This window comes from Pseudophryne corroboree, chromosome 2 (genome assembly GCF_028390025.1).
Source record: "Pseudophryne corroboree isolate aPseCor3 chromosome 2, aPseCor3.hap2, whole genome shotgun sequence".
In the NCBI taxonomy this organism is placed as follows: Eukaryota; Metazoa; Chordata; class Amphibia; order Anura; family Myobatrachidae; genus Pseudophryne; species Pseudophryne corroboree.
This window is the reverse complement of record NC_086445.1, coordinates 144,448,278-144,463,708: the sequence shown is the minus strand read 5'-3', so window position 1 is coordinate 144,463,708 and position 15,431 is coordinate 144,448,278. Positions and strand designations below refer to the sequence as shown.

Genomic DNA, 15,431 nt, shown 5'->3' with positions numbered 1-15,431 from the left:
GGGTAACGCCACTTGTTTAGATAAGCGTGTTAGCGCCTTGTCCACCCTAGGAGGTGTTTCCCAGCGCTCCCTAACCTCTGGCGGGAAAGGGTATAATGCCAATAATTTCTTTGAAATTATCAGCTTTTTATCAGGGGCAACCCACGCTTCATTACACACGTCATTTAGTTCTTCTGATTCAGGAAAAACTATAGGTAGTTTTTTCATACCCCACATAATACCCTGTTTAGTGGTACCTGTAGTATCAGCTAAATGTAACGCCTCCTTCATTGCCAAAATCATATAACGTGTGGCCCTACTGGAAAATACGGTTGATTCGTCACCGTCACCACTGGAGTCATCGCCTGTGTCTGGGTCTGTGTCGACCGACTGAGGCAAAGGGCGTTTCACAGCCCCTGACGGTGTTTGAGTCGCCTGGACAGGCACTAATTGATTGTCCGGCCGTCTCATGTCGTCAAACGACTGCTTTAGCGTGTTGACACTATCCCGTAGTTCCATAAATAAAGGCATCCATTCTGGTGTCGACCCCCTAGGAGGTGACATCCCCATATTTGGCAATTGCTCCGCCTCCACACCAATATCGTCCTCATACATGTCGACACACACGTACCGACACACAGCAGACACACAGGGAATGCTCCTAATGAAGACAGGACCCACTAGCCCTTTGGGGAGACAGAGGGAGAGTTTGCCAGCACACACCAAAAGCGCTATATATATATCAGGGATAGCCTTATAATAAGTGCTCCCCTATAGCTGCTTTGTTATATAAAAATATCGCCATAAATTTGCCCCCCCTCTCTGTTTTACCCTGTTTCTGTAGTGCAGTGCAGGGGAGAGACCTGGGAGCCGTCCTGACCAGCGGAGCTGTGAGAGGAAATGGCGCCGTGTGCTGAGGAGATAGGCCCCGCCCCTTTTCCGGCGGGCTCGTCTCCCGCTATTTTGAGAAATCAGGCAGGGGTTAAATATCTCCATATAGCCTCTAGGGCTATATGTGAGGTATTTTTAGCCTTCATAGGTACTCATTTGCCTCCCAGGGCGCCCCCCTCCCAGCGCCCTGCACCCTCAGTGACTGCCGTGTGAAGTGTGCTGAGAGGAAAATGGCGCACAGCTGCAGTGCTGTGCGCTACCTTTAGAAGACTGCAGGAGTCTTCAGCCGCCGATTCTGGACCTCTTCTGTCTTCAGCATCTGCAAGGGGGCCGGCGGCGCGGCTCCGGTGACCATCCAGGCTGTACCTGTGATCGTCCCTCTGGAGCTTGATGTCCAGTAGCCAAGAAGCCAATCCATCCTGCACGCAGGTGAGTTGACTCCTTCTCCCCTCAGTCCCTCGCTGCAGTGATCCTGTTGCCAGCAGGAATCACTGTAACATAAAAAACCTAGCTAAACTTTCTCTAAGCAGCTCTTTAGGAGAGCCACCTAGATTGCACCCTTCTCGGCCGGGCACAAAAATCTAACAGGAGTCTGGAGGAGGGTCATAGGGGGAGGAGCCAGTGCACACCACCTGATCGGAAAAGCTTTACTTTTTGTGCCCTGTCTCCTGCGGAGCCGCTATTCCCCATGGTCCTTTCAGGAACCCCAGCATCCACTAGGACGATAGAGAAATAGATTTACCGGTGAGTAAAATCTTATTTTTTATAGTATGTAAATTATAAATGTTACATCAATGCTGATTGGTTGCCATGGGCAACCTCTCCACTGGCTCACTTCTCCACTTTTATCACTGCTTAGTAAATGTCCTCCTATGTATTATTACAGGGGTGCAGTGAGGAGATGCCACTTCACTGGAAACCCTCCACCCATTCCATTCCTCCCTACTCTCTCTTGCATTCCGTTCTTGGACTCACCACCTTCTACCCCACTGCTCATATGTACTGTAGTCTGTGCTTAGAAAGGTTGCAGTAGGGGTTTTCTAGTGGTGCCCCATACCTCCCAACATTGTGAGCATCCACGTTGGGACACCTGCACGTGACTAATGCCACGCACAGCACCGAGTGACAGGGAGCCTCCCAACTTCCCCTCCACTGTGGCGTGCGGATGGGACAGTCCCAAAAAAAACGAGTCTGTCCTGCAAAAATCCGGACAGTTGTGTGGTATGGTGCCCACATGATTGGAGCATAAATCAAGGGATGCAGGGGCATAGGGAGGAGACTGATTGCACATAAGGGGCATGTGGGGTGGAAGGGGACACATAAGGGGCATTTGGAGAAGGGTCCTATGGTGCATAAGAAGCATGTGGAGGGATCTGATGACACATAAGAGGCATGTGAAGGGATCTGATGACATAAGAGGCATGTGGAGGGATCTGATGAAATAAAAGGGGCATTAGGAGGGAGCTGATGACACATAAGAGGCATGTGGAGGGGTCTAATGAAACAAAAGGGGCATTTGGAGGCACTGATTGCACCTAAGGGGCATGTTGAGGGAGCTGATAACACAGACAACACCACATTTAAAATGTGGGGATATTATGAATGTGCCCCTGAGTGAGTGACCCATGAACTGCTTCAGAACGTCATTAAACTTGTTCAGAACATTTAAATGTGTACTCTTGCAGGCTCACTTCTCTCGCTACAGGTTACTATTCCCAATAGATGGCCACGTGGATAGTGTTCAATGCAGTTTAGTTATACTAGCCCTGGGGGTGCCATGTTCTGAACTTGAGCGAATGCGCTAATTACCCTGGTACAGTGAGTAGCCCCCAGGCAGTCATACACGTTATGCCAGGTAGAGCCCCTTATACACATTCCACCAGGTAACCCCTTATAAACATTGCGCCAGGTAGAGCCTCTTGTACACATTGTGCCAGCTAGCCCCTTATATACATTGCACCAGGTAAAGCCTCTTATAAACATTGCAGCAGGGAGCCCCTGTCAAAGTCGAAAATATTGCAGTACACACATCACGTACGAACTACACACACATGGACTCCGCGTGTGTACTTGTTCTGCTGTGCGTGCACATATTCGCAGTTTGCGTATGGTCGCTCCCGCGGTCGTGCGCATCTGCGTGGTATGGGTATTTACGGTACAGTTTGTGAACGCATGGAGAGCTATCAAAACACATTACATATATAATCCAAATAGTGCACAATGTACACATAGTCCCCCTGCACCACACCAGAAAATAACAACAGTTTAAATGGTTTCAGAACAAGGGGATTCACCTTTACAGAATAGGAGGGGACAGAACAAGGTCATAAGGTGGTGTTTGGTATCCAGCTGTAGGGTATTTTAAGGGTAACATTCCGGTGTTGGTTTGAGGAAGATCGCATGTTCCTGCGGATAGTTATGTGCAGAAGCAGAATATAGATATAAACTGTATTTACTGTACATTATGTATGCAGCGGGAATCCAGAGGAGACCACCCACAAGAGCAGTTAGAACAGACATCGCCCACCAATTCAAATCGACCTATGACCTCTCCTGTACTGTAAAAGTGCATTCCTGTGTCCAATGGACAAAGGGATTACAGTATCCATTGTATTGCTTTTGGAAGAATTGTATAAATAAAGCCTGCTGCAGCCTGGTCTTACACAAGATTCACAACGTTATCTATTAGATTACGGAGGACCGGGAAGCGCACGCGAATATACTCACGTATGTACCATTGACTGTAGCCATTATTCGGTTATATTGTCTTATATTGTATATATTGTAACCGCCTTTCAGCAATATTACGCTGTGGTGTCGTAACCCAGTGATTTAACTACAAATCGGTGTTGTGTCTTCCTTTCCCCGCTATGGTTTAAAAGTGTATTAGTAACGCATTGCATTGCTGTATAAGGTTTAAAGCGTATTTATTGGGTGTGTACGCGCTGCGGGTGCATTGTACCGCCAGCGCGGCGTTTGTACACAGAGTCCGTACATCGTACAGGATTCTGTACGCTAATAGCGTAAAAAGTACGTAGCGTGTGTACCAAGTATAGCGGCTGCAGCAGCTAAAGGTTTAAAGTGTGTTTAGAGTGTATAGAAGGTATAGCTTTTCATTTCTGTATATAAATCGACATTATCACCCCTTATACACATTGCACCAGCTAGAGCAGAGATTTTCAACCTTTTACAACTCGCGGCACACTGAACAAGATTTAAATATTGCCAAGGCACATTCCAATATAATGGTGATGCATGGTTCAGTAGCATGTCCTAGGATGTCATGTCGCAGCTTCTCCATAGGTAACGCCTGAGCCACATTTGAGAAAGCCAGAAGACCCCAACACTGCCCGGGCCCAAAATTAGAACTGGCTCTGCAACCACTAAACCCACCAGTATTGATCGTTCCAGGGCCTCCGTAGCAGCAAAACAATGATGGGCCGGGCTGTGCTTTTATGGCGGTACACCTGGAGACTGCTCAGGGCACACTAGTGTGCAACACCACAGTGGTTGAAAAACACTGAGCTAGAGCATCTTATACACATTGCACCAAGTAGCCCCTTATGCACATTGCATCAGGTACAGCCCCTCATACACGTATGTATGTATGTATGTATGTGTGCCCTCTGCCTCGTTGCTTGTGTCCCCATAACTCACCATCCGGCGACGGGTCCTGTTCACGAAAGTAAAGTAGACTCACCCAGTAGGCGGAAGTGAGTAGGGGGGTTGGTGTCAGTAGGGGGCAGTGCACGGGCTGCGCCAGCAGGAGGAGGAGACGGGGGAGGACAGTGGGAGGCATGCCCTCACTGGGCCGGATTGTCCCAGGCGCACACCATGCTGGCCCGCACCTAAAACCGCTACTGATTTGGGACAGTCGCAGTGTTACTGATGTTCCAATTTTTTTTCACTTATTAAAGCCCTACCCCCCCCCCCCCAAAAAAAATAATAATATGAGTTTCAAAGTGTTTTTTTAAAAGAAAAAAAAATGCCAGATAAGTGGTTACTGTGACCTGACTGTGTATTATTATCGTGTCATTACCGGGGCAGGCCTGAGCTTAACACATCACAGACCGCAACATCGACTTCTGCGTGCGGCTACCAAGCCCGGCCTGGTCCAGTCATCAGCCGCATCTGTCCCCGCATCCCTCCCGCTCAGCAACCACCGCCTCCTCCGGGCGGCTCCCCGCTACGCCGCACCCCTCCCCAGCCGCACAGGGCACAGACACATGCTGTACGGGGACGCGTGAGGGTGCCAGGGCCGCAGCCGGGCAGAATGGCAGAGCGGCTGATCAGCTCCTTCGGGAACCTGAGCCTGGACGGGCCGCAGCGGCAGCAGAGACACAGCCGACAGCAGCGGGGGACCCACAGACAGCAGCAGCCGCCGCCGCCAACTTGCAGCAGCAGCAACAGGCAGCCCGCTCCCCCCGCCCAGCGTTCCAGGTTCTCCAAGCACCTCTACCTTCTGCGGGGGCTGCCGGGCTCTGGCAAGAGCAGCCTGGCCAGGTACAGGACCAGCTGTGTGTGCACTGTCAGTTGGAACTGCGGTACAGTACTGCCAACCGTCCTCTGTCAGAGGAAGTAGTACTGTGCATAAGCCGTCCTTTTATCATATGACTAGCTGGGTATTGCAGATTAATCACTGTGCAGTGCCAATGTTTACATTCTTGTTATGAACTTCAGTGAGGAGAAAAAGTAATACTACAGTAGCTCTATCCTGCGGAAAGCTATAGGGCTGTTTATGCTGCCTAATAAATAGGGCCACAGCAGATTATACTGTGGGACAGATGTACTAAGCCTTAGAGAGAGATAAAGTACCAGCCAAGCAGTTCCTGTCATTTTTCAAACCCTGGGGCAGATGTATTAACCTGGAGAAGGCATAAGGAAGTGATAAACCAGTGATATGTGCAAGGTGATAAAGGCACCAGCCAATCAGCTCCTAACTGTTAATTTACATATTGGAACTGATTGGCTGGTGCGTTTATCACCTTGCATATATCACTGGTTTATCACTTCTTTATGCCTTCTCCAGGTTAATACTTCTACCCCACAGTCTGTATGGCAGTTAGGCGCTGCTTGGCTGGCACTTTATCTCTTCCCACTTTATCACTCTCCAAGGCTTAGTACATCTGTTATATAGTATGAAGTGGTACCAACAGTATTGCCCTCATGTTAAATTGCGCCATTCGAGATAAGGCATTTTTCCGAAAATGTCTGTTTTCTGATTGGCTGCAGTTTGTACTTGAATTAACAGGCCCCATAAACATAATTCTGTAGATGCACTGTGTATTAACAGATTGAGCAGACTGGGCGGTGGAGAACTGTGCTTCTCTTTAAGGGGGAGATGTAGCAAAACTAAGGGGTACATTTACTAAGCAGTGATAAGAGCTGAGAAGTGAGCCAGTGGAGAAATTTCCCCATCAACCAATCAGCAGCTCTGTATCATTTTATAGTATGCAAATTATAGATCTTACTTCAGTGCTGATTGGTTGTCATAGGCAACTTCTCCACTGGCTCACTTCTCTGCTCTTATCACTGCTTAGTAAATGTACCCCTAAGAGAGAGGTAAAGTACCAACCAATCTGTTCCTAGCTGTCATTTTACATGATGTGTTATTGCTGTTGGTACGTTGCGGCAGATTTAACAACAAGTGATATTCTGGCTATCACTCGGTACAAATGATAAATGGTGCTCCAGCCAATCAGCTCTTATCGTGTCTTTGGGGAAAAAATGACTGGAGTTGATTGGCTGGAGCACAATGTAACAAACATAACAAGTACATAAGAATATAGGGGTCTATTCATGAAGCAGTGAAAAGAGTGGAGAAGTGAGCCTGTGGAGAAGTTGCCCATGGCAACCAATGCAAATTATAAATGTTACTTCAGTGCTGATTGGTTGCCAAGGGTAACTTCTCCACTGGCTCACTTCCCATTCTTTTCACTGCTTTATGAATAGACCCCTATCACTCTGTTAAATCTACCCCTTTATCTCTCTCCAAGTTTTGATATATAGCTCCCAATGACCTTTAATTGCTATGCAGTTTGACCTGTGCTTAAAAACACAAGTTCAAACACATGTGAAACCAAACTGAATGTTAATCGCATTGAATGGAGCAGGGATTTGGAAAACCACAATGGTCTAGAATGTATAAATCATTGCAATTGTATTGGGTCACTGAAAACAGGGTGTGGTTACAATACCACTAGTCGTGGTCCTGGACGTCACAATGCCGGCAACGGAATCCCGACTAGCGGTGAAATCCCACTGCCCGATTTCCGGCGCTACAGGCTTTTGTCCCTCTATGGGTGTCCACGACACGGGGCTTCTGGGAGTCCTGGGGGTTGCTGGGAGTCATACATATACTGGGGTCACTCGCACACTTATACATACTTATACAGGTATGCAGTTATATTCCCGACTGTCAGGATACTGGCGGACAAAATCCCGACGCTGAAATCCCAACAGCCATTGAAATGCCGATGGTCGGAATCCTGACCGCCAGCCAGAAACCCCACTTGGGTGGTGGTCCACGCTACCACTCGGGGGAGAATAGAACCTTTGGTCGCCACCGGACCGGAAGCGTGGCGAGCTCAACGAGCCTGCAAGGGGACACTCTGCACTCGGTGTCGGGATTCCAGCTGTCGGGAAATCATACTGATTCCCTTATACACACTTGCAAACACTCACACACACATCACATACTCACCACTGCTGCAGAGGACTGGCTCCTGACGCTGGATGAAGAAGACACCGCTTCGGAAGGTGAGTAATTACTAATTAAACTAATTGGAAACTTCCAATTGCTTAATTAGTCTTCAAGGTGGGGTGCCGCTGGGTTACCAGAGCAAGTCCCGCTGATTTTTCCTAAAAATAAAGATTTTAGGAAAAATCAGACTTGTTCTGGAGGTACGAGAAAAAAGACTATTCTATAGAAATCACTGTGTCCAATTTTCTGAGTTCCAGTTGAATACCAAAACCCAGAGCCATGGGGTTTTTAAATTTCCTGCATGCAATTGGATTCCCTCCTTAGTCCCAAAGCAATGAAACTGTTGCATTTCATTTTGGTAAAAAAACACAACTTCTTCTGCTTAAATTGTGGGTTATTTCACAACAAAAAGCATATAGTGACTACCACTGGACCAATCTTTACATCTTCAGTTTATGGATTACACAGCAACATTTTTTATTGCATTAAAATTAAAAGGGACTAAACAGATGGAAAACTACATAGAAAAACATTGCAGATCCAACATTTATTTTAAACTCTGACAGATAATCAACAAAGGTCACTTGCTATATAATTCCTAAATGCTGCAGGTTATTGTACATGGTGTTTGCAGCTTATACTATGTTTGAATGTCTTAAACAGGAGGAATGCTTATGCTTTAGTGTCTATTACCTTGCTAGTGCATTATAATATAGCCCTAATGTTTTGGTCCCTGTTCCCTTACCTCACCTATTTTGGCAGGCTCCATCCACTCGATAAACATCAGGGACTTTATGTAACCTAAACTGTGATAACAAAGTATTTCCCGTATGTTATTATTCTCATCTTCTTCCTGCTTTTTTTTTGTTACAAATAGTTAAAAGGTTCCTGTTTTCTCTGACGTCCTAGTGGATGCTGGGTACTCCTTAAGGACCATGGGGAATAGACGGGCTCCGCAGGAGACTGGGCACTCTAAAAGAAAGATTAGGTACTATCTGGTGTGCACTGGCTCCTCCCTCTATGCCCCTTCTCCAGACCTCAGTTAGAATCTGTGCCCGGCCCGAGCTGGTTGCACACTAGGGGCTCTCCTGAGCTTCTAGTAAAGAAAGTATTTGTTAGGTTTTTTATTTTCAGTGAGATCTGCTGGCAACAGACTCACTGCTACGAGGGACTAAGGGGAGAGAAGCGAACCTACCTGCTTGCAGCTAGCTTGGGCTTCTAAGGCTACTGGACACCATTAGCTCCAGAGGGATCGAACACAGGACCCGTTCTCGATCGTCCGGTCCCGGAGCCGCGCCGCCGTCCCCCTTGCAGAGCCAGAAGCAAGAAGAACATCATGAAAATCGGCAGCTGAAGACTCAGGTCTTCATTAAGGCAGCGCACAGCACTGCAGCTGTGCGCCATTGCTCCCTATGCACACCACATACTCCGGTCACTGATGGGTGCAGAGCGCTGGGGTGGGGGCGCCCTGGGCTGCAATTAGAGTACCTTACATTGGCAAACAGCACATAATATAGTCTAAAAAAACTATATATGTGGAAAAATCCCCCGCCATAATATAAATATAAGAGCGGGAGAAGTCCGCCGAGAAGGGGCGGGGCTATCTCCCTCAGCACACTGGCGCCATTTCCTCTTCACAGCTCCACTGGAAGACAGCTCCACAGGCTCTCCCCTGCAGTTTCCAGGCTCAAAGGGTAAAAAAGAGAGGGGGGGCACTAAATTTAGGCGCAAACTGTATATGTAAAGCAGCTATAGGGAAAAATCACTTTGTGTTAGTGTAAATCCCTGATTATATAGCGCTGTGGTGTGTGCTGGCATACTCTCTCTCTGTCTCCCCAAAGGACTTTGTGGGGTCCTGTCCTCAGTCAGAGCATTCCCTGTGTGTGTGCGGTGTGTCGGTACGGCTGTGTCGACATGTTTGATGAGGAGGCTTATGTGGAGGCGGAGCAGGTGCCGATAAGTGTGATGTCACCCCCTGTGGGGTCGACACCAGAGTGGATGGATATGTGGAAGGTTTTACACGACAGTGTCAACTCCTTGCATAAAAGGTTCGATGACATAACAGCTGTGGGACAGCCGGCTTCTCAGCCAGTGCCTGCCCAGGCGTCTCAAAGGCCATCAGGGGCTCAAAAACGCCCGCTACCTCAGATGGCAGACACAGATGTCGACACAGAGTCTGACTCCAGTGTCGACGAGGACGAGACTAATGTACATTCCACTAGGGCTATCCGTTGCATGATTACGGCAATGAAAAATGTGTTGCACATTTCTGACATTAACCCAGGTACCACTAAAAAGGGTATTATGTTTGGGGAGAAAAAGCAACCAGTGGTTTTTCCCCCATCAGATGAGTTGAATGAAGTGTGTGAAGAAGCGTGGGCTTCCCCCGATTAGAAACTAGTGATTTCTGAAAAGTTACTGATGGCGTACCCTTTCCCGCCAGAGGACAGGTTACGTTGGGAGACATCCCCGAGGGTGGATAAGGCGCTCACACGCTTGTCAAAAAAGGTGGCACTGCCGTCTCAGGATACGGCCGCCTTAAAGGAGCCTGCGGATAGAAAGCAGGAGGCTATCCTGAAGTCTGTATATACACACTCAGGTACTATACTGAGACCTGCTATTGCTTCAGCTTGGATGTGTAGTGCTGCAGCAGCTTGGTCCGATACCCTGTCAGAAAATATTGATACCCTCGACAGGGATACGATTTTGCTAACCATAGAGCATATTAAAGACGTCGTCTTATATATGAGAGATGCACAGAGGGATATTTGCCGGCTGGCATCTAGAATTAATGCTATGTCCATTTCTGCCAGGAGAGTATTATGGACTCGGCAGTGGACAGGTGATGCGGATTCTAAAAGGCACATGGAGTTTTTGCCTTACAAGGGTGAGGAATTTCTAAAAGGCACATGGAGTTTTTGCCTTACAAGGGTGAGGAATTGTTTGGGGATGGTCTCTCGGACCTCGTTTCCACAGCAACAGCTGGGAAGTCGACATTTTTACCTCCGGTTCCCTCACAGCCTAAGAAAGCACCGTATTATCAGGTACAGTCCTTTCGGCCCCAGAAAGGCAAGCGGGTTAAAGGCGCGTCCTTTCTGCCCAGAGGCAGGGGTAGAGGAAAAAAGCTGCACCATACAGCCAGTTCCCAAGAACAAAAATCCTCCCCTGCTTCCACTAAGTCCACCGCATGACGCTGGGGCTCCACTGGTGGAGCCTGGTACGGTGGGGGCCCGTCTCCGGAACTTCAGCGACCAGTGGGTTCGCTCACAGGTGGATCTCTGGGTTCTACAAGTGGTATCTCAGGGATACAAGCTGGAATTCGAGACGTCTCCCCCTCGCCGTTACCTCAAATCAGCCTTGCCAGCTACTCCCCAGGACAGGGAGGTAGTACTGACGGCAATTCACAAGCTGTACCTCCAGCAGGTGATAATAAAAGTTCCCCTCCTTCAACAGGGACGGGGTTACTATTCCACAATGTTTGTGGTACCGAAACCAGACTGTTCGGTGAGACCCATTCTAAATTTGAAATCCTTGAACACTTATATAAGGAAGTTCAAGTTCAAAATGGAATCGCTCAGGGCGGTTATTGCAAGCCTGGAAGAGGGGGATTACATGGTATCACTGGACATCAAGGATGCTTACCTACATGTCCCCATTTACCCACCTCACCAGGTGTACCTCCGTTTTGTGGTACAGGACTGCCATTACCAATTCCAGACGTTGCCGTTTGGTAAATACCCTCGGTGCCGTGGACAGACCAAAGTAATGGCCGAAATGATGATACTCCTTCGAAAGAAGGGAGTTATAATTATCCGTACTTGGACGATCTCCTTATATAGGCGAGGTCCAGGGAGCAGTTGTTGGTCGGAGTAGCACTATCTCAGGAAGTGCTACAACAGCACGGCTGGATTCTGAATATCCCGAAGTCGCAGCTGGTTCCTACGACGCGTCTGCTGTTCCTGGGTATGATTCTGGACACAGAACAGAAGAAGGTGTTTCTACCGGAGGAGAAGGCCAAGGAGTTGTCATCTCTGGTCAGAGACCTCCTAAAACCAAAACAGGTGTCGGTGCATCACTGCACGCGTGTCCTGGGAAAGATGGTAGTTTCTTACGAGGCAATTCCATTCGGCAGGTTCCATGCAAGGATCTTTCAGTGGGATCTGTTAGACAAGTGGTCCGGATCGCATCTTCAGATGCATCGGCTGATCACCCTGTCCCCGAGGGCCAGGGTGTCTCTGCTGTGGTGGCTGCAGAGTGCTCATCTTCTCGAGGGCCGCAGATTCGGCATACAGGACTGGATCCTGGTGACCACGGATGCAAGCCTCCGAGGTTGGGGGGCAGTCACTCAGGGAAGAAACTTCCAAGGACAATGGTCGAGTCAGGAAGCTTCCCTACACATAAATATTCTGGAACTAAGGGCCATTTACAATGCCCTAAGTCAGGCAAGACCCCTGCTTCAAAACCAGCCGGTGCTGATTCAGTCAGACAACATCATGGCGGTCGCCCATGTAAACCGACAGGGCGGCACAAGAAGCAGGATGGCGATGGCAGAAGCCACAAGGATTCTCCGATGGGCGGAAAATCACGTGATAGCACTGTCAGCAGTGTTCATTCCGGGAGTGGACAACTGGGAAGCAGACTTCCTCAGCAGGCACGACCTCCACCCGGGAGAGTGGGGACTTCATCCAGAAGTCTTCCAGCTGATTGTAAATCGTTGGGAAAGGCCACAGGTGGACATGATGGCGTCCCGCCTCAACAAAAAGCTAAAAAGATATTGCCCCAGGTCAAGGGACCCTCAGGCGATAGCTGTGGACGCTCTAGTGACACCGTGGGTGTACCAGTCGTTTTATGTGTTCCCTCCTCTTCCTCTCATACCAAAGGTACTGAGGATAATAAGAAAGAGAGGAGTAAGAACTATACTCATCGTTCCGGATTGGCCAAGAAGGACTTGGTACCCGGAACTACAAGAAATGATCTCATAGGACCCTTGGCCTCTGCCTCTCAGACAGGACCTGCTACAGCAGGGGCCCTGTCTGTTCCAAGACTTACCGCGGCTGCGTTTGACGGCATGGCGGTTGAACGCCGGATCCTGATGGAAAAGGGCATTCCGGTTGAAGTCATTCCTACGCTGATAAAAGCTAGGAAGGATGTGACAGCAAAACATTATCACCGCATATGGCGAAAATATGTTGCTTGGTGTGAGGCTATGAAGGCCCCAACAGAAGAATTTCAGCTAGGTCGATTTCTGCACTTCCTACAGTCAGGAGTGACTATGGGCCTAAAATTGGGATCCATTAAAGTCCAGATTTCGGCCCTGTCTATTTTCTTTAAGAAAAAACTGGCTTCACTGCCTAAAGTTCAGACGTTTGTTAAGGGAGTGCTGCATATTCAGCCCCCTTTTGTGCCCCCAGTGGCACCTTGGGATCTCAACGTTGTGTTGGATTTCCTAAAATCACATTGGTTTGAGCCACTTCAGACCGTGGAGTTGAAATATCTCACGTGGAAAGTGGTCATGCTTTTGGCCTTGGCTTCGGCTAGGCGTGTGTCAGAATTGGCAGCTTTGTAATGTAAAAGCCCCTATCTGATCTTCCATATGGACAGAGCAGAATTGAGGACTCGTCCCCAATTTCTCCCTAAGGTGGTATCAGCGTTTCATTTGAACCAACCTATTGTGGTGCCTGCGGCTACTCGGGACTTGGAGGCTTCCAAGTTGCTGGACGTAGTCCGGGCCCTGAAAATCTATGTTTCCAGGACGGCTAGAGTCAGAAAAACTGACTCGCTGTTTATCCTGCATGCACCCAATAAGCTGGGTGCTCCTGCTTCTAAGCAGACTATTGCTCGCTGGATCTGTTGCACGATTCAACTTGCACATTCTGCGGCTGGACTGCCGCATCCTAAATCAGTCAAAGCCCATTCCACGAGGAAGGTGGGCTCTTCTTGGGCGGCTGCCCGAGGGGTCTCGGCTTTACAACTTTGCCGAGCTGCTACCTGGTCGGGATCAAACACGTTTGCAAAATTCTACAAGTTTTATACCCTGGCTGAGGAGGACCTTGAGTTTGCTCATTCGGTGCTGCGGAGTCATCCGCACTCTCCCGCCCGTTTGGGAGCTTTGGTATAATCCCCATGGTCCTTACGGAGTACCCAGCATCCACTAGGACGTCAGAGAAAATAAGAATTTACTCACCGGTAATTCTATTTCTCGTAGTCCGTAGTGGATGCTGGAAGCCCGTCCCAAGTGCGGACTCTCTGCAATACGTGTATATAGTTATTGCTTACCTAAAGGGTTTTGTTATGAGCCATCTGTTCATGAGGCTCTTTTGTTGTTCATACTGTTAACTGGGTATAGTTATCACAAGTTGTACGGTGTGATTGGTGTGGCTGGTATGAGTCTTACCCTGGATTCCAAATCCTTTCCTTGTAGTGTCAGCTCTTCCGGGCACAGTTTCCCTAACTGAGGTCTGGAGGAGGGGCATAGAGGGAGGAGCCAGTGCACACCAGATAGTACCTAATCTTTCTTTTAGAGTGCCCAGTCTCCTGCGGAGCCCGTCTATTCCCCATGGTCCTTACGGAGTACCCAGCATCCACTACGGACTACGAGAAATAGAATTACCGGTGAGTAAATTCTTATTTTTATTTAAACTTTATCTTCACAGTATGCTCACATTGGCTATTGTATGGCTGGTACGGACTTCATTGTTGTGTAAACTTGCTGGTTCCGCCAGTATTTGCTTTTAGGATCTCACCTCTGAGAGCTCAGCTAATGATACTTACGTATTATGTGCCTGTTTCCTTATTGATTGTTCCAGTTTACATGATATAACACGTTTATCACAGCTGGATTATGTGGCTGAAGACTGATTTGGCAGGTTGTAATAACTTGCTTTTAGCTGTCCACGTTATTCAGAACAATAGCCTCATTCACAAGAACATAGTATAGTAACATAGTTTCTGAGGTGGAAAACAGACAATTTGTCCATCGAGTTCAACTTGTAGTGGTCTACACTGAAATATTTTTAAGACTCATTTTAACTGTGGTGAATGTTTAGGCGTAAACTAAAATACTCCATTTTGTATTACTATAGTAAATGATTTACCCGCCATAACCCTGTGTATCCTTATCCATTAGAAATTTATCAAGCCCATTCTTAAAAGTAATGACGAGTCCACCGTCACTAGTCTCTCAGGCAGGGAATTCCATATATGTATTGTCCTTACTGTGAAGAAACCTTTCCGTCTCTGTGTGCAAAATCTCCTCTCCTCCAACCTAAGCGGATGTCTACATGTCCTTTTTGATTTTACCAAAAACAAATCCCCCGCTAGCTCTGTGTATTGACCCCTTATATTTGTAAATGTTAATCATGTTCCCTCTTAGTCTCCTTTTTTCCAGTGTAAACCTGCCTAGCCAAGCAAGCCTTTCCCGGTATTCTAGAGTTTCCATCTTCTTTATAAATTTGGTCGCCCGTCTTTGAACCTTTTCTAATTCCAGGATATCCTTTATGTAGTATGGTGCCCATAATTGTGCACAGTATTCGAGATGCGGCCTCACTAGTGATTTATATAATGGGAGTATAACACTCTCATCCCTTGCATCAATTCCCCGCTTAATGGATGCTAATACCTTGTTTGCCTTTTTTGCTACATTCCTACTTTGGGTACTACTGTTAAGTTTGTTATCTATGTGAACACCGAAATCTTTTTCCAGTACAGAATCCCCTAGTTTCTCCCCATTTAGTATGTAGGTAGTGTTCTTGTTCTTGCTACCGAAGTGCATAACCTTACATTTGTCTATATTGAACCTCATTGTCTATTTTGAAGCCCATGCTTCCAGTTTAAGCAAGTCGTTCTGAAGAGACTCAGC

The 15,431-nt window shown here is 47.8% G+C and overlaps 1 protein-coding gene across 2 annotated transcripts in view; it reads left to right on the top strand.

Moving 5' to 3' along the window:
• The first annotated feature begins 4,916 nt into the window (after positions 1–4,916).
• Positions 4,917–15,431, top strand: part of N4BP2L1 (NEDD4 binding protein 2 like 1) — a 136,904-nt gene continuing 126,389 nt past the window's right edge. The window contains exon 1 of one of the 2 annotated variants that reach the window (XM_063951780.1): positions 4,917–5,373. In XM_063951780.1, the coding sequence (XP_063807850.1) occupies positions 5,144–5,373 (230 nt within the window). In that variant the 5' untranslated portion in view covers positions 4,917–5,143. The remainder of the gene's footprint in view (positions 5,374–15,431) is intronic. The other variant, XM_063951779.1, reaches the window with a different exon arrangement.